The sequence below is a fragment of the Candoia aspera genome, chromosome 1 (assembly GCF_035149785.1).
Source record: "Candoia aspera isolate rCanAsp1 chromosome 1, rCanAsp1.hap2, whole genome shotgun sequence".
Lineage (NCBI taxonomy): Eukaryota > Metazoa > Chordata > Lepidosauria > Squamata > Boidae > Candoia > Candoia aspera.
This window is the reverse complement of record NC_086153.1, coordinates 226509832-226534412: the sequence shown is the minus strand read 5'-3', so window position 1 is coordinate 226534412 and position 24581 is coordinate 226509832. Positions and strand designations below refer to the sequence as shown.

Genomic DNA, 24581 nt, shown 5'->3' with positions numbered 1-24581 from the left:
TAGTCTCAAAGGATGCCTCCATAGGATTAGAGAACTTAGAGGGAGCTGTTGACCATCACTGAACTTCACATGCACAAACAACAGAAGAGATTGCTCCCCTAGATACTAGCTAATCCTTTTAAGAAGATGCTGCAGGAGGATAGAGAAACAGAGTTGGAGCTGACCTAAACAGGGAAAGAGGATCTGTGGTCCTCCAATATTCAATTACATCTCTGATCACCTCTTACTACTGGTTATGCTGGCTGAGGCTGATCAGGGCTGGAGCGCAACATAAAGAGAGCCATGCATTCCCCATACAAGGGCTAGATTGAGACAACACAACCAAGGCCATTGTTCCTTTGGTAACTATGTGAATACTAATTTCTAAGGCCTTTCTAGACAGTTACTTTTTCACACAGCAAATTAGATCTGTACACAGTGTACCTCTGCAAGGGCTACTCTCAGATTTTGTTTTATACTGATATTCCAGTACTGCTGCTCTGGCATATAGCCAACAGACAGATTTACTAACTTATACATGTGTAACTGTTAACTGTGCTGCAAGGACAGGTAGTCTTTCTCAAGAGAGCTTTGCTATGGGGAAGGGATAATACATTCTACTCACCCTCAGAAGTTGATATAATGTCACTGGGAAACTAATTCCCTGCCATTACAATCTGGAATTTCCTTGTCAAAGTATTTATTTCTCCAGTGCCTTTTCCAACGTAACATGCCTCATCCCCATCCTCACCACACATGAATCCCAGTCCCATTTTATAGTATTCTGAAAAATGTTAGGTTAACAACACATTCTGGAAGCTCTCAACATTTGGCTGTGTCAACAAGCTTGGTGGTCTCAAGGAAATGGCAATTTAATGAGGTGGCTACCTTGTTTGTAACATCTCATGCTCTCTCCTAGCCTTTTAATAATAATATTTATTTTTTCATTGTAGAATGATTTTTAATACTGTCATTTTATGGTTTTTTATTGTACCCTGGCCAGAGTCGTGTCTTGTGAGATGGGCAGCCATATAAATATAAAAATAAATGCAAAATAAGTAATCAAATCCACATTACCCTATGCCTTCCTTCTAATCCTACTATTTTGTACATCACTAGAACATAGTGGGATAGATCCACAGGGAAGCAGGAATCACAGGGATTAGGCAAACCAGCCCATATTTTTCATTTCCATAATTTCTCCTTTCACTTATGTGTCCTTGTTCTATATCAACCCATGTGTGCTCCAGAGGAATAAAGGAGGCTCTCTTAAAATCCCTTTTAAGAGAAGGGAATGTAGCCCCACAGCACAGCGATTTCTTTGCAAGCAGGAGGCCCTGGTTTCAATTCCCAATAGTACCCATTAAAAAGATCAAGTAGCAGGTGATGGGAGACCTGGAGAGCTACACTGTCAGGTCTCATTCAGCGTTGCAAGTGTATTGCTCTCCTCTGCTTTATCTGCTCCACAGATTGTCTTGAATAAACAAAGATGCCTTATCAAATCTTTTTGTTCCACCAAGCAACTAAGAATCCAACAGGCACAGCTAGTATTTAGTAAGCAGTGAGAAATACACCAGCATCCAATATTCCTATGAGTCTCTCACACTCCCCACTTTTCTATTCTGAGGTTTCAGGATATATATGAGCACTTAGCAATTTTTGTGCATCCCTAACCACAGCTTTCTACAACCACATGTTCTCAAGACTGCAACTCCCACATGCCAGCCAGTGTAGTGTGATGCCTTAGAAATTATGGAAAACACAGATTACAGAAGTTGCCTTACCCCCTTACTGTCTCCATCCCACTATGCACCAGAGTAGCAGCAGTTCACACAAGCTTTGGGATGTCTGGCAAAGTCCCTGTCCTCCAGCCACATATACATCATGATTTGTTCCCTCAAACTGTAGTCACCAGCTAATACTTTGAGGACCCACTTCCTGTATGTATCTAGTAGACATGGCCTCACCACTGCATCTCCCACATGCTGTGTAGATGGCAACTGGATCTCTGTCTTTTCTTCCGCAGCAGGCAAATCTACCAGCTCTTCTGTATGGTCTTGAGAAGTAGCGTGATCAAGGGATCCACAGTCTCCTGATGCTATTATAGGAAGAAGAAAAAAATGGTGGTGCTATATTGATCAGTGAATTGGTTAAAGCATCAGAGCATCAGGAATTACAGAAAGAAGAATGTGATCCTTAAAGTTTCACAATTTGGAAGCAGGCAACTAATGCCTTCCAGAAGTCTTGAAGTACCCTGCCATATTCCCAGATCACTGACCATGCTTCCTGGAGCTTAAAGGAATTAATTTATTTGAAATATGTATATACAGCTTTTCATTTATTCCAGATCTAAACTATAGATTAAAGCAGTATGAAATATAAAAATGATACATTCAATTTAAAAAGTGAAAGAAAAGAAGAAAACCAATATAAACCGTACATACAGCTTTGTTTCAGAAAAGTCCTAGGTGAAGAGACAGGTCTTTAACAAGGACTTCAGAAATTTCAGGAAAAAACATATTTCAGAGTGAAAACTGCACCCCACCCCCCCATGCCTAGGTTGGCCCAATTCAGGAAGGGGTACAGTCAGAATACCACCAAACCTAGTCATAGGTGCTCTAGCCACAAAGTCCACTTGGGCTTCCAGTGACCATAAGCATCCTATATTACTTACAGTAACTATTGTCTCTGAGAGACTATAATCCTCCCACGAACAGGCAAAGCCCAATTCCCAAACTTGGGAACTAACTACCCACAAGGGCCTCTGTCTTGCCAAGATTAAGTTGTCATCCACTCCATCACTGGATCTGGACATTGGACAATGAACATGCCGATTAATTGGCATAGTGGAAACATTTGGCCCTAAAACTCCTGTTGCCAGCCCTTGTGAGGTTCATATATAGTAGTTGTTAAATAACACTGGGGACAAAAATAGCACCTTGAGGCAACATACCGTTGCTGAAATGCAGAGGCAGATTCATTTACTGTACTCTCTCAGACCATCTACACTAGTATGAAACACAGTGTCCTCATGCAGGCACTATCAGTGGTCAATGATACCAAAGGTTGCTGAGAGATCAAAGACCAAGATCAAGAGAGCCATGTGCCCTGCCTCTCTTGCAGTAGGTCATCTATCATGACAGCCATGGTGATTCTGTCCCAGAATCACCAGACTGGAAAGGGTTGAAATAATCAGTCTCCTTAAAAATGTCTGCAGCTGCACAGACATCACCGTCTCAACAAGCACAAAAACAGAGGTGCATTGGACTGGAGAGGGTTGATGCAGGATTATCCACAACTCTCCAATTTCCAGGCCACTCCTTCAAGACGAGGGTATGTTCCACCCTACGCATTGACTCAGTGGCAGAGACAGCCTCGCAGCTGCCATGGAAGCCATAAAATTCTGTGTGAGCCTGAACCTTTTGGCACAAGTTACAGACCCACCCCTAAAGGAGAAGAGGTGGCTAACTCCATCATCTATGTCTAATGCCAAAACCAGTTGCTAAAGAACAAAATGTGGTTTTAACACTTTTAACAAGATTCCAGTGTTCTTTAGGATAGGGAACATACAAGAGATACATCCTTCTTCCAGTTCTGAAGGCAGATCATTCATATCCTGTTTAGAAGTACTTCAGCTAAGAGTATCTTTCTTCTGAGAGTTTTGCATGCATTATTTTAGAACTCCATTCCATTCTGTTTCTGCTTTTATCTCTGAGTGCCTGTTTGTGTGTTGTATGTGTTTAAATCACAGAAAAATGTATATATTTTATATAGATTTTATCCTAAAATAAATATTTTTCATATACATCTTAATTAATGATAAAAGTGCCCAGCTAGGTGGCAACATATAGCCAACTTTGACTGATCCCAAAAAGAGAAATAGGATCAGATCTGGCTTGTATTTGGATGGGAGACCACCACCAAACCCTAGGGCTGTACGCTAGACTGGGAAATCCCCAAAGAAGGCAGTGCCAAACCATTCAATATTACTTCTAAGAATATTACATGGATGTGAGCACGACATCACCAGGAACTGAGCTTGACTGCAAGGAGGCATTTTTAAAGTTAAAATTGCAAAAGCTGCATTGCAGGATTCATAGTAATGTGGAATGACTACTAGGGTATTTGCATTCTGATTCATACACTGGTCCTGGTGATGAAAATCAAGTCAGGTCACTTCCAAATACACACTGAACAAAACCCTTAAGCATCCTAACCATGGCTGAATGTCACATGCACAAGTCTAAAATTTAAAATAGCAAAAGCAAGAAGGATCTGGATACACACCTAGCAACAACACATTTTCATGCCAGAGAGGGCTTCATGGTAGGCTAAGTTGGAAGTCATCAAAGTAGTAATCACAGTGGTTTAAGCAAGGACAAGCAACTTGGTGCTGTCCAGTTTCTCGGGATTCTACCTACCACAATCTGGAAGATGTCAGATTAGCTGCCCATGAGCCAGAATATGTACCAACAAGAGATGGATAGAAATTGTGTGGAGAAATGGTAAGGGAGAAGAAGAAAACTAGGAGCATCAAAGGTTGTTTGGTTCTCTTGAAAGATGACTTTCTTTCTGTTAGCCAGATGGCAGCGCAAAATCAACTGAATTAATTTATTTCTGCCTCTGTGGTCACTTGAGAAAAGTATGCTTATCTTCTAAAGAGATAATAGCAAAGCAGACACACCCCTGCCAAGCTTGATCCACTCACCTGCCCGGTGCCGTTTGCAAGCTGCTCTGGCTTGCTGCTGGGTCACTGCCACATAGAGCTGTTTTAGGTTAGAAGTGAACAAGTGTCCATCTCCCAGGCAGCAGGCTTGGGGCAAAGTCTGAAAAACAAAATAGGAGATAGTGTACAGGGTGGAGGCTACAAACTGGATTATAGAACACAGGAAACAAGTGCACTACATTTCACCTACAGCAGGCAAAAATGTGCTTGCTGAAATATTGCTGGCATGGCTGTGTTACCAGTCTCTATAACAAGAAAGGCAACTCAGGGGTGACTTGGCAATACTTAAGAGTCAAGATCAGATACAGGCCCTAACCCCAAGGAACATCTGTGTTTCACACGCAATAGGTGCCCTGTTATTTTCACTTAAAAGGAACTCTGGTAGCAAGAGATGGGAATTAGGCTTTGGGGCTTGCAATCTTGAAGAGCAGGCTGCCCAAGTAGAAAACAGTGGACAGAGAATAAAAAAAAAACAGTAGTACAGTATAAAGTGGCATCTTTTGTTTATTCTTGTAATCAGTGTAATGGCTCTCACTGTCAAAGAGCTCTGGGAATGCTGTCCTCCACTTTTACGCAAACTCACTGTACTCCAAAGAGCTTTCCATTTCTAATACAGAAATGGAACTAAAGCTTACCTTGGGAAGTGCCTAGCTTCTCCACTTCCAGAAAGAGGACCATTGTGTTGGGAACAGCAGCTCCCCAGTGCTGAACACACACACTTCTCCACCAAGAAATGCTAAGAAACTGTTTTTCCCCAGCAAGACATAAGGGTACTCTGCTGCACCCCGGCATAGGCAACGGGGCACAAGGTTCACTCCACCCCCATTCTGGACAGAAGGAACCCAGAATCCTGCTGGCTGCCCATGTTTCAAAGGTTTCCAGAGATAACACCTCTGCGCACTGTAGCTGCTCCACACCCAAACAGGCAGGAGAACAAAGTGTAACAGATAACAGGCCAGTTCCTCTCCAAGTACTGAGGCGCTCAAGGCCAGAGTCCAAACCTTTGCCTGTCACCCACTCCTCCCACTGCAGTCTGCAGAAGGGGCACAAAGCTCCTTGTCAATACTATAGGGGATGGCAATGGGATGGGGGCAGCCTGGCAGGATGGTGTGGAGGTGAGAGTGAAATCATGTATTGGCATTATAATGACTCCTACCTTCTTCTCAGAGCCTGTAGGGGGGACCAGCTGGGCCTAAAGCTTCTCTCTGGACTGAATGTCTGAAAGTGCTTCCAGTGTTCCTAAGTAGTAGCTCTCCTTGGCTGGTCCTCTCCAGGATCCTTCAAACTAGAAATGCCCAGGATTTGATCCTGGGACTTTCTGCACTGCCAAGCAGGAGCTCTGTTTCTCAGCTACAAGGCCACTTCCCTCCATGGGTAAAGGAGGCTTTTCCTTTAAATACATTTTTTCTTGTCTACTCTCACACAGGTAATTCTAGAAAAGACACCCAGGGTATTCCAGGGAGGAAGAAAGTTAAGTGAAGATTATGATTACACTCAAATCTCAGGTCATGTCTTTCTAACTCTAAAAGTGTTCTATTTCTCAGCAACACCCACATTTTCATCCAAACCAAACAGCAAGCTGCAAAATGAAATTTCAAATCAGGTAAATCCAATCCTCCTCTTTCCTTTGCATCTTGTAACACCTTATATTTAATTTGTGGTTTTTTTCCCTTGCCATACAAACTTAGATATATCCTTTTGCCACTGTTTAAATGGTACATCAGTTGCCAAAACCAGTATTGTCTGAAACAAAAACATCATTCTAGGCAAGACATTCATTTTTATCACAGAAATTCTCCCCAACAATGACAACTGTGATTTCTCCCATCTTAACATGTCTTTTTTAACTTAATTCCATGTCATAACATAATTATCTTGTATTAAATTCTTTTAATTTTCCCATTAATGTTTCAATTCCCTTTAAAGGATCCTCCAAAACCAACACCAAGTCATCTGCAAATGCCTTTAACTTATAGGTTTGTTTTTCAATCTTTACTCCCACATTTTCTCATCTTGCCTTACATCTCTATTCAATATTTCAAGAACTAAAATAAACAAGAGAGTAGACAGCAGGCATCCCTGTCTTGTTCCTTTTTGTATCTCACAAGGTTTTGCTAGGTCTCCATTAACAATTATTTGTGCTTTCTGTGACGTACAAATCAATCTTACCCATTTAATAAATTCTCTCCAAAGTTCCTATCTTCCAAAACTTTGAACAGGAAGGCCCAGTTCAAATTGTCAAAGGCTTTCTCTGTGTCTAAGAAAATCAATGCGGCTTGTTTTTCATTATGTTGCTCCAAATATTCCAAAACATCCAACACATTTCTAATATTGTCCTTTAACCGTCTTTTAGGTAAACATCCACATTGATCCTCATGTATAAATCCTTGCAAAATTATTTTCAACCTCTCAGTCAAAATCGTTGTAAACAACTTATAGTCATTATTCAATAATGATATCAGCCCACTTTATTTTTAAAGTCAAATGTTGTCCCTCTTTAGTTATTAATGCTATATTAGCCTCTTTCCAGCTCTCTGGCATCTTTCCTCTCTGTAAAATAAAGTTCATCGTATTTTGTAAAGGCTGTGAAAGTTCATCCTCAAAATATTTATAATAAGATCCCGGTAATCCATCTGGTCCAGGCAGCTTTCCTGTTTTTTAATAGCTTTGCAAACTTCCCTTATTGTTATAGGTCCATTCATAATCTATTTCTGTTCCTCTGTAATCCTCAGTAGATTTTGTTTCTTTAAGTATTCATCTATTTCTCTAGATTTGATTTGATTTGATTCCTTACTTCTGGTATACTGTAAACTCCATGAAGACCTTTAAAGCAAGGTCTTCTTCAACAAAGCTATCCTTCCTGCTTTTTCTTTTTTGGAGGCACTGTGCAGGAAAGCCTTTAAAATATTTAAAATAAGGATTCCTCAGAGTTGAACGAACTTTAGTTTTCTTAACAGCAATGTGGAACTGGTTTGCCACACTTCCTTCCGCAGTTTTCTTTCAACTTCTCAGTCTACTTGACAGGGATTATCTGGTAGCTTCCAATCCAAGCATTGGTTTGGCCCTGAACCTGCTCACCTTTTGGAAAGGCTGTTTTCCTGGGCATGGGAGCCAGGAGAGTAATTTTATATTGTATTTATATTGTATTTTAAAAATATCATTGTTAGCCACCCAGAGTCACATTAGGGAAAAAGGCAGCCAGATAAATCAATCTAAACAAACAAATATAAAACAAAACAAAACAACTAGGTCTGACTTTAACTTTTTTGTGGGTGGTGTCAACTAAGATCAGCTGGTTGATGCCACCTACTGAGGTAAAACGTAAATATCTGCCTGGACGTAATAAAAGCTGCTCCATTTCTCCCACTGGTTTAGATTTAGACTTAGTCACACATAATGTAGATTCAGTTAATGTAATGGAAAACACTGGCCTAGAATTAAAAATCATCAAAAGTAAGATGTGGTCTTTTCCTTCCAACTTTCAGAAAAGACTGCAACATCTTTAGCAAAGATAATGCTTGTCAATTAGGAACGCACCTTTTTTGTAGGAATCAGTTGCACAAAATAACTAAATGATGCTTAAAACAACACTGCAATTTTATCCATGGGATAGAACTCAGCGCCTCAGCAATTTCAGGGGGCATTGCCCTACCTCATTTAAATGGCATGGATTATAATACAAACCAGCAGAACTAGAACAGCTGTGTCTGCTTCTCTATATGGGGAAGCAAATTACAAAATGAGCACAATGCAAAGAATGAGTAAATGAAGGCCACCGTTTATCCACAAAGTGTTTCTCCCTATAAGCACGTGGCTTGATTCTCTTGCTTGACATGGGCCAAGCTGATTTGTACCTCCACAGGCACAATGGATTAATCTATTGACTCTTCTGCAGGAAGAGTAGTAGTAGCTGAGCAAGGGCCTGGATGTGATAACCTTTTGACCCTTGGTTACCCTACTGTAAGCATCAGAAATACAGAGGGCTCTGCTCACAGCCACTGAGGATCAGCTCTCTCATTGCATCCAGGCTGCAATGACTTATAAACTGGCAGGTGAATGAACCCCAAAGGTAGGGCAAGAACAGCCAATAGGCAGCTGGAGATGCCAGATCAAAGGCAAAAGCACAGTCATAACTCAGGGCAAAGTAAATCACAGGGGCCTGGCCCAGAACAAAAACCGTGTACTGTGGCAGGTCACTGCTGTCTTTCTTTCCCTTCCCATCCATTCAACCATCCCCAGGAATACTGGCAAGGCCTAGGCAGAAATCCCAGATCATGGCAACCCACCAATGCTTTCATTAAGCTACTGCCAGTTGCTGTTCTTTGTGCTTCCTCAAATCCTCTCTCTCTCTATACTATATATAGTCACAACTACATTTCAAAACAGAGATTCAGGCACCATTCAGGCCACTAAGAAAGTGGGCTTCATAATCAGAAAGGACAAGAACTGTATTGGCTTTGGCCATTCTATGCATTTCTTCTGCAAGGAGGATTCTTCACATCCCTGAGCTGAGAAATAACGTATTTCAATGTGAATGGCTTGGCGGGGGAGCGGGGTGCTCTTTGCTCTTTGCCAAGCATGGCCTTGTCTGGGACTAAGAAAGTTCCCAGAACTATACCTTTTATATGTTGTCTTTAAGATGCTAGGAGACTCTTGAATATTTTTTTAATCATTGTCTATTTTTCATTGCTTTCACTGTTTGTGGAACTGCAAGAAGCAATTTCTTTCTTTTTCTTTTTGTACTATAGAGAAACCTGCATATAGCATTCACATCAATAGATGGATCACAACAGGATGTACTTGGATTTCTACATATTTGTCTGACCCGTATCAGTCTCTCTCCCCTCCAATAGCTCCTTTGTTTACTCCCCTGAACACAATGGCAGTTGTAAACAGGTGCGTTAGGGTTTCATATACCTGTACATGCATCCTTTATGCAATGGTTTAAACTACAATTCCAGAACTGCAAGCTACTGCTGAGTTCTCCTGTCATAATATCAGTATTCCTGGATTTGTAACAATGAAAAAGAATTGAAGTCTTCAAAGACAGGGTTATGTGTAGAAAGTGGTATCCATGTGAGCAATGTATGTGTTACCTGCTAGAAGGGCACTTTGTTTTGCATACCTAAACAAGCTTTACAGACCTTTGCGACCTCCTATGTACAATATACTGAGGCACATGCTTAAAACCATTAGATTTACTGGCTGAGTTCAGAGGAATAGCAGAAGGCTAGCAAGGGAAATTACAATGACTGATGATGCCATTCCCCACCAAAAAGTTACAGGAATGAGGTGTTACAGAACATCCATGTCTTACAAGGTTGCCTTTCTGATGTGTATTCCTTCTGGGTTTGCTAATTTATTCATCTGATGCCATATGATACGAACAAACAAACGAATGAACATCATGCATACAGTAAATGGTCCGTCTGGAAGCAGCCAGGATAAGACACACAGTATATTCAACTTGCCTGAGGACATGCTGGTGCCCTCTGATGTTCACACAGCTTCAGAGCTATTCAAAAAATATGTATCTCAAGGCCCAACCTTCAATAGATGTGTAACAGATTAAGGCAATCTCTATGAATCAAACAGCAAAACAGGGACAGAGTACTACCCCATCAGGAAAACTACATTAATGCTCTTTGTTTTAGCATCAACATAGGGGACTCACAGCATCAGTGCATTCATTGCTTCAATGTATAACTCATCCTAAGAGTGCATCTTAATCCACAGGAGAAATGGAAATGAGATAAAACACCTCCTTTTCCTTTTCATACCCATGCACAAGTTATGTCTGCTTTATCTCTCCAATTCCTAGGTAAAGGTAAAGGTTTCCCTTGACATTAAGTCCAGTCGTGTCCGACTCTAGGGGGCGGTGCTCATCTCTGTTTCAAAGCCGAAGAGCTGGCATTTGTCCATAGACACTTCCGTGGTCATGTGGCCGGCATGACTACACGGAATGCCGTTACCTGCCCGCCGAAGCAGTACCTATTAATCTACTCACATTTGCATGTTTTTGAACTGCTAGGTTGGCAGGAGCTGGGACTAGCAACGGGAGCTCACCCCGTCATGCGGATTTGAACCGCCGACCTTCTGATCGGCAAGCTCAGCAGCTCAGCAGTTTAACCCGCAGTGCCACCACGTCCCTTTTCTCCAATTCCTAAGTCCTGCTTAAGATAGCTATTCCTTGTTTGGAAGGAAGAAAGGAATTCTAAATTGCAACTACACACTTTCAGTAATCTCTCCACTAACACAGTAACAATTACTTCCTGGGACAGTAGCAGATCTCTGATGGCAGTTGTCTGTCTATGGCTTCCAAAAATGGCTCTACATGCCATTCAGTCCAGTTTCCAGTGCCATTTATCAATTACAGTTAAGATGACACGATCAATGGAGTTTTGAGTTCTTTAGTGTTATCAAACTGCATTTCTAATTTCCCCTGCATCTTCTGTTTCCCATCAGAAATACAACTTGGTGGTCAAGCTTTTCCTCAAAATCCTACTTGCATCTCTGCAAAAACAGATTTTGGAGAGACCATTTCTGGTTCAATCTTTACTGAGACAGCAAAACAGCTATCAAGCGGGGCAGAAAGGATCACAAATTGAGGAAATACACCAAGTAAGAGCACAAGCCATTCCTTTGCTCAGAGCTGCTGCAAGTGAGGAGGTTGTCCCTAAATGAAATCAGGCCAAGAACTTGTATCTTAGCCAAACATGGAGGATGCACAATGCCAGCATGCAAGTTAAGGGGTGAATATTCTGCCTATGTTATGACTACGTGACAACAAGGCCAAATATGTATTGGATGATGACAGCCCAAGTCTGAAGTGGGGAGGAGCAAGAGGAGATTTACAGTATGCCAACCAGGAGCTCAATGGTCTTCAGGGCACCAGGGCAAAGATGAGCAAAGGTCCTGAAAGCTTCCCTGTTCCTTCAAGAGAAAAACTAAACTAAACAAAACAAAACTAGATTTTGATGTAATGCGGTCAGAAGAAAGGAGACTAAACTAAAGGAGAGATAATACAGACAATCTTGTAAGGTAAAAAGTCTGTGGAAAAAGCTTGATTGCTTATCTCAGCTTGCAAGAAGGAAGAATTAGTGCACAGCTTTGGATTTCTGCTCAATTCAAAATTATCAGTGGCCAATTCCTGGACAGAGACAGATTAGGCCTCAGGAGGCATCATCTGAATGTCCTGCTAACCCTTCCTAGATGCACTTAAGTAAGCACTGGAAATGGAGGTGGGGTGTGTGGAAAAATGCCCCCCTTTAATCACAAGCTTCTGGTGCTCATCCTAACATTTAAATACCGTCCCTAAAGCTAAACCTTGGCTCAGATTAAGCCTTGCCCCTCCTTAGAGGCAGAGAGACAAATTGTATTTCATCCAGGGAAAGGAAGAGCCACAAAAAGATGGGGCTTACATTTTTTGGCACAAGCTTAAGCAATGACAAAGGACAGGATAAAAAAAACAAACAAACCATTTTGTACTGTTACCAAGAAAGCTATATGGATGTGTCCATGAAGTGACCGGGAATCAAGCTCAACATGAAAGAGACTTTACTTTTAACTAATATATTACTTGAAAAAATCAAGTCTATTAGACTACACAATTTCCATTTATACCAAGTATCAAGAAAGCTTTTTACATTTTGGGTAAAGTACAGCATCTCTTTGACGGTTTATGCTGATTGGCATTCAAGCAAACTATATGCCAATAATTTTTTTTTAAAAATTAAGAATAGCACTTGTTAACACAGTAGCAACATGTTCTGCTAGATCTCAGCCTAGAGGTAACGAGCACACTATGAACAGGGTCATATGGACATCAAACTTCATTTCCCTCTGAAATCCAAGGCTTAATTAGAACATGTAGATAGGTTAACAATGACTACCGGATAATATGCATTTACTTTGCAGGAAATGATCTAGGAGGGACCACATCCTACATAGTAAAGTTAGCTTATTGTGCTAGAATCTAGATTAATGCCATTTATCTGGCCAGGAAGGAATATTTAGAGGTAAAGATATCACTTTGTTGACTAGAAGGCAAGATTAAAGAAAGGTAATTATATCTATATTTGCATCTTAGTTGACCAAGAGTTGGCCTGCTACACTGATCAGCTGAAAGGAAAACATGGCTTTTGAAGACAGCAAATATGGGTATCCTTTGGATAAGAGCTATAGCTTGCAACTATGGCCCAGGAAACAAAAGTTTTTTGAATGATTTTTCATTAAGATCAGTACTGACAGAAAATTGTCTTTAAGAAAACAGTTTTACTACCGCTTGCAATCTTAGCCATATGTTGTATGGGAAATACACAGTCTATTCTAGATCAAGCTAAAGTTATTGAGGACCTTGGCAAGGCTCAACAGGCCTGGCTTGTACCCATGGGAATTGATGGCATAGCCTGAACATGCTCCCAGATACGAGGACTGCTTGGATGACAGCTAATTGGGAAGAAGTTTGCTGACAGTAAAGAGAAATGCTAGATTAAAGAAATCAGGGCATAAGTACAGAACAATCCCTATCTTTATTTTATATTACAGTAGGTTTATCTTCATAAATGTTAATTTATGTTCATCTCCCAAAACTTGGTACCCTCCAGATTTGTTGGAGTAAAACTCTCCCGATCTATAGCCAGCATGGAGAATTCTGGCTGGGAATCAGTGTTTGGGAAGGCTAATATGTACATTTGCCCGGAGGGAACTCCCAATGAATTTTATAGATTACACTGCATGTTGTACTAAGGTTCAACCTCAGACAGTAATTTGCTCAACTCAGAATTCTCCTATTACATCTGAAGACCTCTGTCCTAAAACGAATGGAGCCCATTAAGGTTTATTAACCCACATCAGGTAGAAATGGCTGTTACATTACTGATATTAAAAGGACAGGATGATGTCTCCATGATTATTACAATTTTAAGTCCCAAAGCAACAGCATGTTAGGAATACTTGTGCCACATCAGACTATCTGTGCATTTATGGCCCATTATTATGGGAGCAGCTGTCCATGGTCTCACAACCATCAGGTACTACCTGACCCATTTCTGTTTATTACAACAGAAATACCAGGGATTTTTGTATGGAAACCACATGTTCTATTAGCTGCAGTCCCTACCCTCAAGTTCCTAATCTGTTACTTTTGCCATGATCAACAGTAACTTAGTTTATAGAATCTAATTTCATCACACTTCCCTTACTTCGTTCACATGGTCTCTATCTCCCTATCTGGCTATCCATAGCCCTACGCAGATGTGTGAGAGAAAGCCTCATGGAACTCACTGGAATGGAATACTAAGTAGTATCTCCTCCTTCCCCCATCTAGTTCCCAGCCTATCTTAAAAAACTGCACTGTGACTAGAGGCCAACATGGCATGCCAGCACAAACCATTTAAGGAAAAAGGTGGAAGTTGTGAACCAGGGCATAGCCAATATCTCCCACCATGGTCATGCAAATATCTCTAGAAACTCTGTGATAGATTATGGACAGAGTGATTGGCTATTTTCTGAGTCACTTGAATACAACAAGGCTATGGCTACACATGGTCTACAGCCCAGAAGGGGGCAAGGTTAGGACCACTACTGCCCAAGACAAAATCTCCTCCTCCTCCTCCTCCCCCCTCCATCTAATGGGAAGCCAGCAACACAGGACAGTGGTGTGGGGAGGCCTTGTGTGCATTTTGGGGGTGGGAAAGGGGAGCATACTGGGAAAAAGTGCCGGGTCCAGGGACCAAGTCCCTATGTGAGCACAGTCTCTAAATCGGTCATTCCCCAGGAGCAGGCCAGACCCTTTCATTATCACACCAGAGCCTGCCAAGTGGTTACAAACATTTTCCCTGGCAAAACCCGCATTCCCATTTTTTAATATATTTTTAACTGATTAGGGCAGGCTTTGAAATTACAGCCTGGGCTGTGGCGGTGCGACTGTCAGATCTGCCCACATTCCCGTGGGCAACCTCAGCACATGTTCCATTGAGGGAGGGCCTGCTTAATAAATCACTCTGTGGCCAGGAGAGTGCCGGGGGTGGGGGTGGGGAGGAAGGGAAGCAGAGTCCCGCATGCTGTTTCGTGGCTCAGCAGGGTGGGACCCAAGACGCAGGATTGGTAGCATCCACGCCAAGCCAGAGGGAGTGAACTGGAGGGATTGTGGGACAGTTGAGGCTTTGAAACAACAAGAGGCACTCAGCCTAAAGGTTTCCTGGTTTCTTCTCAACTGTTTTGGGACAATGAAGTGCCCTGGGACCACAAAGAGGATTCCTCCTCCTCTCCTAGTGTTTCACCTTAACTAAGTCCTGCTGAAATCCCCCCTCCCTTTTTTTTTTTGCCAGTTAAATAAGAAAGACATTGGGCAGAAGTAGAAAAACTGCAGCTCTTCAGAAGTTGTTGGACTGTCTATCTATTTAATGTCCTGCCTTTATTATTTTTATAAATAACTCAAGGTGGGGAACATACCTAGTACTCCTTCCTCCTCCTATTTTCCCCACAACCACCACCCTGTGAGGTGAGTTGGGCTGAGAGAGAGAGGGACTGGCCCAAGGTCACCCAGCCAGCTTTCATGCCTAAGGCAGGACTAGAACTCTCAATCTCCTGGTTCCTAGCCCAGCACCTTAACCTCTAGACCAAACTGGCTATAATGTTTTACCTCTGGCTGTAGATGAAGGCTGAAGGAAGCTGTCCCTCTGCTCCCTCTGAGGGCTCTAAGTTCCCATCCCTGGGCTTGAGGAAGAAGTCAGCAAGCAGGGACATTAATCCCATGAAGCTGGCTCTCATACCCTCATTGGAAATTGAAGTATGGGCAAGTTGTTCATCTTACCATGCTAATATCCACTCCATGAGACAACTTCCTGCAGTGGGCCTGGGTTGAAGCTAGGGATTGCAGAACTCTGCATGTCCAATTCCAGGACCTCAGTCCTTCCTGGATAACAAAGCAGTGGAGAGCTTTAATACTTAAACATCCCATCTATGTATTCGTATCTTAGGTGCCAAGGATAAACCTAAGCTAGTAAATGGGTTCAAGAAAGTTGGAGTTGAAGCACTGGCAGGACCTCTTGCCAAAAAGAAAACAGAAGGATGTACGGAGGAGAAGTAGCAAACTGTGTAAGCAACATCTTTGAAAAGAGTAAACGTGATCCCTGCCTCAGGGATCTGGAGCAGATCTGGCTTCACCCTGCTCCACACTCCCACCATGTCCCGGGATCAGAAGGGGAAAGTGTTGGCCAAGTTGCTTTCTGCCCAATCCTGAGTCTTACGGATTTGCCCAACAACAGGAAAGCAGGCCTCGGCTTTCAGGTCATCCCAGGGACCCCACCAGAGAGGAAAGCCCCAGGAGGGTCAAGAAATGGGCTGAGGGGGGACTGAGGGGTCATAAGCAGGGCAGCCAATGGGGCAAGCAGGAAGAAGGCAGCGAGCGGAAGTGGGGGGCGTGACAGGCCAGCGTGGCCAAGTGCTGCACACAGTGTTTTCCTTTCCCCCCATAGCCCCACAGTTTGGAGAGTAAATGTCAGGCATATAAAGGCCAGCACTGTGGAACGGGGAATGCAGGGCTGCTGTCCCTGTGTAACTGCCGCATAATGCATAATCAAGGCAGTCTTTCCCCACTGAGGCACCCACCTAACAACTGACAGTCTATGCTCACTCTGAGACCACAGCAGCCCTGCCTGCTGCTCAATAACCTTTTCTTTCCTCTTCTGCTGCTGTTTTCCTGGCTTCTGCTACAATCCTTTCTCACAGCTCTCCATTAGGAAGAAGGGAGGGGGGGACATTGTGAAAGCCCCTTGTGGAATCGTCCCCACCCACAGACCCCCCCTCCCTTCCCCTTGTGCCCTTTATGCCTGTTTGCGAGAGAGGTGGAAGTGTTCTTTATTCTACTGGAGCAGCGCCAAAGGAAAGGTGATGGAGTTACAGGGGCTTCGGAGGAAGGATACCAAGGAAAAGGGAATAGCCCTGTAGTTTTGGACCATGGCCCAAAACTTAGATTAGTAAGTTAAGTTCCTTATTCTGCCACAGAAGTCCTGTGCCACCCTAGGTGTGGCACCAAACAGCAAGAAGCCTGATCAACCTTTCTAGTGAACATGCCAAGAAGAATGTAAGAATCATCCTAGGGCTCTCCATCCAAAGGTAGCAGAATCATCCTGTTTTCCCCTTGAGAACTGTGTGATCAGTTTGTTGATACTGAACATCTTCTTTCTTTCTAAAAACAGCTCTGGGAGTTAGAGCAGCATTAAAAAAAACCACTATCAGACTTCCTCCAGAGCAATAGATTCAACTATTGGGGCCTGGGCTGGGCATCCCAGTTCAAGTTTTGACACAGCTGTGACATTTGCTATATTGTCTTGGGCAAGTCAGTTGCAGGTTTCTTGTGTCGATGATACGTACGCATTTTGCACTGGTCTTATAGCAATCAAAAATTAAGCCTTGTGGGACAAGAGCTTGTCCCTTAATGAGTCACTTAAGAGTTCAACTCATTGTAGACATTGTAGGAGGAAAGCCATGTTAGTCTGTGGTAGCCTCAAATCATGAGGGGTCTGATAGCATCTTTTTCAGACTAACACATTTTATTAAGGGGCATATGTTTTTGTGAACTATAACTGACTTCAGCAGAGGCATGGAGAAGCTAAACTGATGTAGGATTTAAATTGGGATGGAGGGGGGAAGGAGAAGATGACAAGGTGATTGTGCAGATACAGTTTACACGAGAGACAGATTACAAGTACCTTACCAGTTGTCAATTGTAACGTATTAAAAACCCATTGTGTATGTGGAGACCTCCTGAAATGGCCTGAAACCTTTTACATATACAACACTGCCAAGTTCTGCAGTCTATCACCCAGTTTTGCTGGTAAAAGTTCTTTTGTTCCAAAACAGCTACTTGAAGATCTGTAACCCTGGGAGGTTAAAATGCTCTGATACTTTTTTCAGTCCTGATGTCAAACTTGTGTCCATTTATTTTTTTACACAAAGTTTGTTCCGTTTGTTCTATGTAGAATCCAGAGGGCCAACACTAGTAGATGATGAGACCAATTGCACTAGAAGAAGAGCATGTAAAGGAGACTCTATCTAATTTTGTGTCTGAAGTTGTGGGGCCTGTGATGGTGCTGTTGGTATAAATCTGGGGGCAAAATAGATACCTGAGTTTGTTGCAGGATCAGGTTTTCATGTTAGCATCATTGTTCTGTTGTTGCTTGTTGTTTGTGAAAAATCTGCTTCAAGATGGGTACAACACAGCCAAAAGTTATACAAAATATTTGCAATATTTGCATTTCAATAATCGATAAGCCCAGAATTAATACATTTTCTATAATCATCTTTAGCAGCAGCAGAATTCCACCAGGGTTCATGGACTTCTGTGAAAGCAAGGGATGGGGGTCTCAGAGCTCATTGTGACTATTGATTATACATGAATCTCCCTGGGAAGAAACAATCAAGAACTGTAGAAGAAGGAGCAGGACACAGTTTAATGTAGTCCCACCACCCATACACTCAACGAACTAGACAAGAAAACAGGACAATAGCAAGAGGAAGCTAGTTTAATATAATGGTTAGAGGACCTTCACAAATCTGGTGCCCTCCAGATGTCTTAAATTATAACTCCCCTTGCTCCCAGCTAAATACATCTGCAAGACAATTAGGTGAGGAAGGCTGGGTGGAAAAAGGAGACCTAGGGTCCAGTTCCCACTCAGCCATGAAGCTCACAGACTAACTTTGGGCTAGTCATCAGCTTTCAACCTAACATTCAGTATAATTATAAACATAAAAGTGCAAAGGCAACATATATTTCATCCTGAGATCTTGGATAAAGAGTGGGATTAAAATGAAGTAAGTGTACAGATCCTGTACTAAAATGTACATTCCAGCTAACTGGCTAAATTAACACCTCTCCTTTCCTACTACCCCAAATAAGGTCCTCTTATCACTCGGATACCCACGCTGAGCTAAACCTAAATACAATTATTGTAGCTTGGTTATGGGCTAGTGTGTTGTGTGAGCCCAGCCACTGTGATTCATAAATTATGGTTTATTAGCTTTATATGTGCTATATAAATCTAGTCAAATTTGTCTTACTCAATAAGCCGTTGTTAAGCAAAACTAAGTTTAGTATTAGGTCTGAATCAAGTCAGTGCAACATGGACAAGATCAGTTTGGGAAGGAAGAAAATGGAAGGACTCAGCTCAGTAGACTGAATGAACATTCTTTTGTGAATACAAAGAGCCAATCGTTCTCACTGTGTTCTCGAATCTGCCACTTTTTAGATAGCTTAAACCAGCAGCTCCCAACCTTTTTGGCACCAGGGACTGGTTTCGTGGAAGACAATATTTCCACGGACCGGGGAGGGGGGGATGGTTTCGGGATGATTCAAGCACTTCATCTTTTTCCCAACCTTTTATTCTTTTTTCTTTGCGCTGTTTGGAGATAGCAGCCAATGGGCTTGCTTTCTCTGACAGGAGGCGGAGCTCAGGCGGTAATGCGAGCAATGGTGAAATACTCAGGGTGTAAATTCGCTCGCTCGCCCACCGCTCACCTCCTGCTGTGCAGCCCAGTTCCTAACAGGCCACGGACCGGTACCAGTCCACGGCCCAGGGGTTGGGGACCCCTGGCTTAAACAACAGTTCTGTGAAACTATTAAGTGAAACTATGGTGTAAGGCAATCAAGGATTAGGACTATTCCTTCATAAGAATGCAAGGAACTGTATTTTTAAAACCTGAAATGAATACTGATGATAAAGTGATCCCTTCTTTCATGTTTGGCTTAAGTATAAAAATGTCAGAAATTATGAAAGATGCTCCCTCTGGAAAACTAACAATGATCCAAAGTCCAGAAGCTTGCAGTTTCTCTCAATCTTATTGTCACAACTTTACATCCATTTTTTTCTATCTTTGCTTGTAAATTTGTAATATTTAAATAAATTAGAATTGGAGTATACCATACACTATTAAGAAGAAAAAAGAAACCATCATTTAACTTTAAAGCTGCTATCTCTTTGCAGCCAGCCATATTGTTTCTGACACCTACGTATTTTGTATTTCCTTGAGACAATTATAATCAGCTTTGCAACTCAGAAAATGGCCATATTCCATTCTTCTATAGCACTACTGGAAGGGCAGAAATGGGGGTCATTGCCAATTCTGCCAATTTTTCCTAAAACTGGGTGACTTCCATTCCATCCTTCTTAATTTTACACTTTAGATTAGAATACTAGCTTTCTACAATACCTCCTTATTGCCTTATAAGATGCCAGAAACCAGACCTTCATGAAAATGTGCTGATTATGAGCATACTGCCAGATCAGACAGCAATTTGCATGGGGTCAGAAACACTGCTGGTGTCAGGCCTCCCAGCATCTGTCCATCTCATCAGCAACAAGGGAGCTTATGGTGCTGGAGTGATAAGACCCAAGTCAAGAGAGCCTTCAAATTGGAATGGGGGTCACTTCCAAATACGCATACAAGCAATCTCTCTTCCAGTCGCCCAATATTACTAGTATTTTCTGAAGCAGCTAAGACCAAGACAACCACTGTGGAAAGGGACTGTAAAGCACCAGACTGGACTGATTTGTTCTATGATCCATTTGTTTGTTTTCCTGGCTGTCCATGGTATTCTCAGGAGTTTTCTCCAACAGCAGACCAAAAGCATCAATACTTCTATCTTGCTTCTTCAAAGTCCAACTTTCACTTCCATAGAGTGTAACAAGGAAAACCACTACCTGCACAATGCTGATTGTTCTAGGAAAAGATATGTCACAACATTTGAATACCTTTTTGAAGGCCTTCATTGTTACCCTACCAAGTGTTAGTCTACAGCATATTTTTGACTGCTGGATCCTTACTGTTGCTGGTTGATCCTAAAAGGCAGAAGCTACCTACCATTTCATTATTTTCAACGTTACTTCTAAGACTGGTTATTGTACCTGTTGTCATTAGTTTGGTCTTCTTTATATTTTATCTTAGTCCCTTTTTTTCCATGTGCTCCTCAACTTTAATTTGAACTTGCAGATCATTTGCATTTTCAGCTAATGGAGTACTGCCATCAGCATAGCACATGTTATGATGTTTCTTCTTCTAATTTTAAAACTACCCTCTTCCTCCAATCCAATCTCTCTCAATATATATTCAGTATATAGCTTGAATAAATAAGGAGAGAGTATACAGCCTTGTCTCATTCCTTTGCTGACCTAGAGACAGTCTGTTTTGCCATGTTCCATTCAGACTGTGGTTTCCTGTCTTGTGCATAGGTTTTGCATGAGGACAATCCCATGTTCTGGAATTCCCATTTTCCTAAGGATATTCCCCAGCTTGACATGGTCAACACAATCAAAGTAGTGTTGACTTCAATGAAGTACACATTGATTTCCTTCTGGTATTATTGGCTTTCTGAATTATTTAGCTTGCATCAGTAATAATGTCATGTGTTCCTCAGCCTTTTCTAAAACCTGCTTGAATATCTGGCACTTTCTATGTAGGGCTCTAATCTGCGTTGGACGATCCTAAACATTATTTTGCCAGCAGGTGAAATTAAGGAAATTGTGTGGTTGTTTGCACACTTTGTTTAGTCTCCTTTCTTTGGCTTTGGTATGTAGACTGACCCCTTACAATCTGTTGGCCACTGTGTTGTTCTCCAGATTTTCTGGCAGATGGGAAGCAGAGAAAATTTGTTTTTTATCCAGGCTTAAGGATTTCAGCAGCCTTGTTAGTTATGTCATGTTGAAATATGCCACCTAATTTTAGGTAATTTGGTGGGCGATTTTATCATGGAACTCTCTATACCTTCTGAATTTCTCATGTATATCCCCAGTACCCCAATTAATTAATAACTGCCTGGGAATCCAACTCAGCTGTAAGGGAGAAAAAAACTTGCTTATCTCCTGTCAGGGATTTTCTTCTGTCATTTACAACGTACCATAATTTCACTTGTCCTTTACTTTAATCCTGCCTTTTGACTGGACGGGCTTCCCAAGAAAAAGAAAAATATAAGGTTTTTTTTAATGATTTTTTTCTTATGGACAAAACCATAATTTGAGGCTTAAAATAAGATGACAATATTCTAGTTCATATACATCTCAGATGAAATTATCTTTTTTTTCAACAGAAAACGATGTGCACATATCAGCATCATGATATCTCACCTTTACTACTTTATTTTTGAAAGCAAATGAGCTAGCACATTTTTATTTTTATCATATTTTGTTTTCTGCCTTGCTGTATATGCACCTCCTTTCTCACTTGCCCTCCCTATCTTTTCTATTCAGGTGTTCTGTTTTCTGTTCAGGAATGGAGCACATATTGTACACAAATGACTAAATGTTAAAACCAACTATCTCCAGGTAGTTGGAGAAAATTCCTACCTGTAGCTCTAGAAAGCATCTATTTGTTGGTGTAGAAAATATATAATAAAGTAACTTGACTGGTGTAACATATGTTCAGTTGCTTCTATTTTTATCAATAAAACCTTGTTGAACCAAGCTAAGGGGTAATACTGAAGAGAAGTAGTGAACTAATTGAAGTTCTTACTCTGTGAAGCTGGCAATTCTTCTTTTGACTCTTCTTTTACAGCATGGATGTACATTCATGGTAGGCTCCAGATTTATGGACCTATTCTTGTGTTTTCCTAGTTCCTACTCAAAATGACAGTGACCTGCCCTGTCCTTCCACCTCCATGAGATAAGAAATGGAAGCAAATCACAATTGTACAGCATGTCTTTTGCTCTACAATTCTACAAAACTGTTTCTGCTACAGTATTTGGCAGCTCAAGTTAACAAGATGTCCTTGCAGACCCAATCACAAAAACAATGAATTGTATTGGCTATGATTCAGCACAGTGTAGATTCCTATGTTCGTATGGAAACGCATGCATGCCATTTGGGTTCTAATGCAGCCAGACTGAGTTCGGAGTACTGGAGAGAGGCACGATGTACACTACTTGTAACAAACTGATAGCAGAGAGGAGGATTGTAGCCTTGCTCTTCACCCCTAGTCTAGAATCTTTGTAAAGAAAGAGCCATTCATGCACAGTACCATGCCACGCACAGCCTACAAAGCCACTAAAAATGGAGGGGAGTGCACATACATAGTGGGGAAGACAGAGAGTGGGTTATTCCATGCTGCAGAAGGAGAGAAAGCAAAAGGTAAATAAGTGCCTGGTGAGGGAGCAGTGGAAAGAAAATACACTGCAGAGCAGTTGGTGGAATCTGTCCCGTCTGAGCCAGGAGAGACACCTTTGATCCTGCTGCCCACCATGAGTCACTTTGCAAACCACACAGTGTTAACAGGAGCCAAAGGCAGCTCCCAGCAGCACAGCAAGAAGAGCACCAGAGCATCTTTCTCATCCTTCTCCAGGGACAGCACAGGAAAGGCAGTATTAGCAACTCCAAGCCCTGGGAATTCCCATCAACCATAGTGACACTTGCCAGAGAATGTAAAGAGTTATTGATCACTGCTTCCAAAGGCAGAGTTATGCGACATCAGATATTAATGAACTATGCCAGCTATACCCACCTTAACTGGGTATGGCTTTAATCTCATTTGTTTTTCCTACTACCCCATCTAGGATTTTTCCTGGAAGCTGCATATGCAAACAAGCTATCACTCTGAAGACATTTCAGACTCCTTATACGTGATACAAGGATTGAGAACAAATAATAGAGGTCAAAAACCTCTTATAGAATATGTATGTCAGGAGCCATTACAGGTAATGTCACAAGATCCCCCAAAAAGGATCTTTTCTGCATTCAAGTGAACTCTGCACTTCCCACTTGTAATTTTGATCTGTGGTAACAGACTGCACCTGGTCTGTTACATATCTTACTATAAAGAAGAGTACCTGAAGAAAAGGCTGCTCAAATTTCCCAGCTCCAAAAGCCACCACAAAACATAACCTTCGAAATACATTCTTTAATTTTTCTTAACTGGCTGCAAAAATTAATCAACAGATGTGAATGAACAAGGATATACTGCTGTCACGTATTTCTTGCAATTTCTCTTTTGCTGCCCAAGTCCACGAAAGTCCTGTCAACAAGGAACACAGGAGTAATGTTGTATCATGTGCTCTTCTGAGCCACACAGCATGAGCCTCGACTGGTGGCACAGAAGTCCAAGAAGCCGACAGCAACCAGAAGCCACAAGGATGGGCCAAGCAACAGCCAGTACACCTCTTGTCAGGGTTCAGGAAGACAATGCAGACAGAAAATGCAGAGGATTGCAACAGAATCAACCTGGATTATAGGCTTATGAAGGAATCTGGGTGCATTTGGAAATGAAGTGGGCACAGTTGCCAGGCAAGTAGGTGGGATGAAGGATTTGTGGTTCTGAGTAAAGGTAAAGCACTCACTCTCCCTTTATCAATGCTGGTTAGGCCCAGGAGCAGCAGAGGAAAGAGAAGGCACGAAGGAACAGCATCCCATCTTGAGGAAGTGGTGGATGCCAGATGAGTCTGCCACTGAGTCAAGAGTCTCAGCCACCACCACAAAAACAGGGAGGGAGAACAGGACTTAATCATAGAAATAGATGTCTGGCTGCAACTTCCTTGAGAGAGTCGTTATTTACTGCTTCCAAGGTACCTTCTCAGGAGGCATTTAATCTAGAAATCTGGACACCAAATTTTTCTAGAGGAACCATCCATCCATCCAGCACTGAACTGGATGCCCCTGGAGAGCTGTTAAAAGAGAAATATTATCCAAAGCACCTGGCAGCCACTATTTGGAAGAGTGCACAGTCTATTCATCTGCCTGCCTGCCTGCCTGCCTGCCTGCCTGCCTGCCTGCCTGGGGAATGGCACTGAAGAGGCATTTGATTCCCAGCTGCTGGGGAGGCAAGGCATTATGCAGGCAATAGCTGGCTACCTGTCTGGTCTCCTGCATTTTAGTTTAATATTTTGGAATT

At 42.0% G+C, this 24581-nt stretch overlaps 1 protein-coding gene across 1 annotated transcript in view; it reads right to left on the bottom strand.

Annotated features, from left to right (window-relative positions):
- The window catches only part of NHEJ1 (non-homologous end joining factor 1), a 100044-nt gene that overhangs the window by 1701 nt on the left and 73762 nt on the right, over positions 1 to 24581 (bottom strand). Inside the window, exons 6-7 of the mRNA XM_063288904.1 lie at positions 4688 to 4805; positions 1947 to 2077 (exon numbers count right to left, since the gene is read on the bottom strand). Of these exons, the coding sequence (XP_063144974.1) occupies positions 1947 to 2077; positions 4688 to 4805 (249 nt within the window). The remainder of the gene's footprint in view (positions 1 to 1946; positions 2078 to 4687; positions 4806 to 24581) is intronic.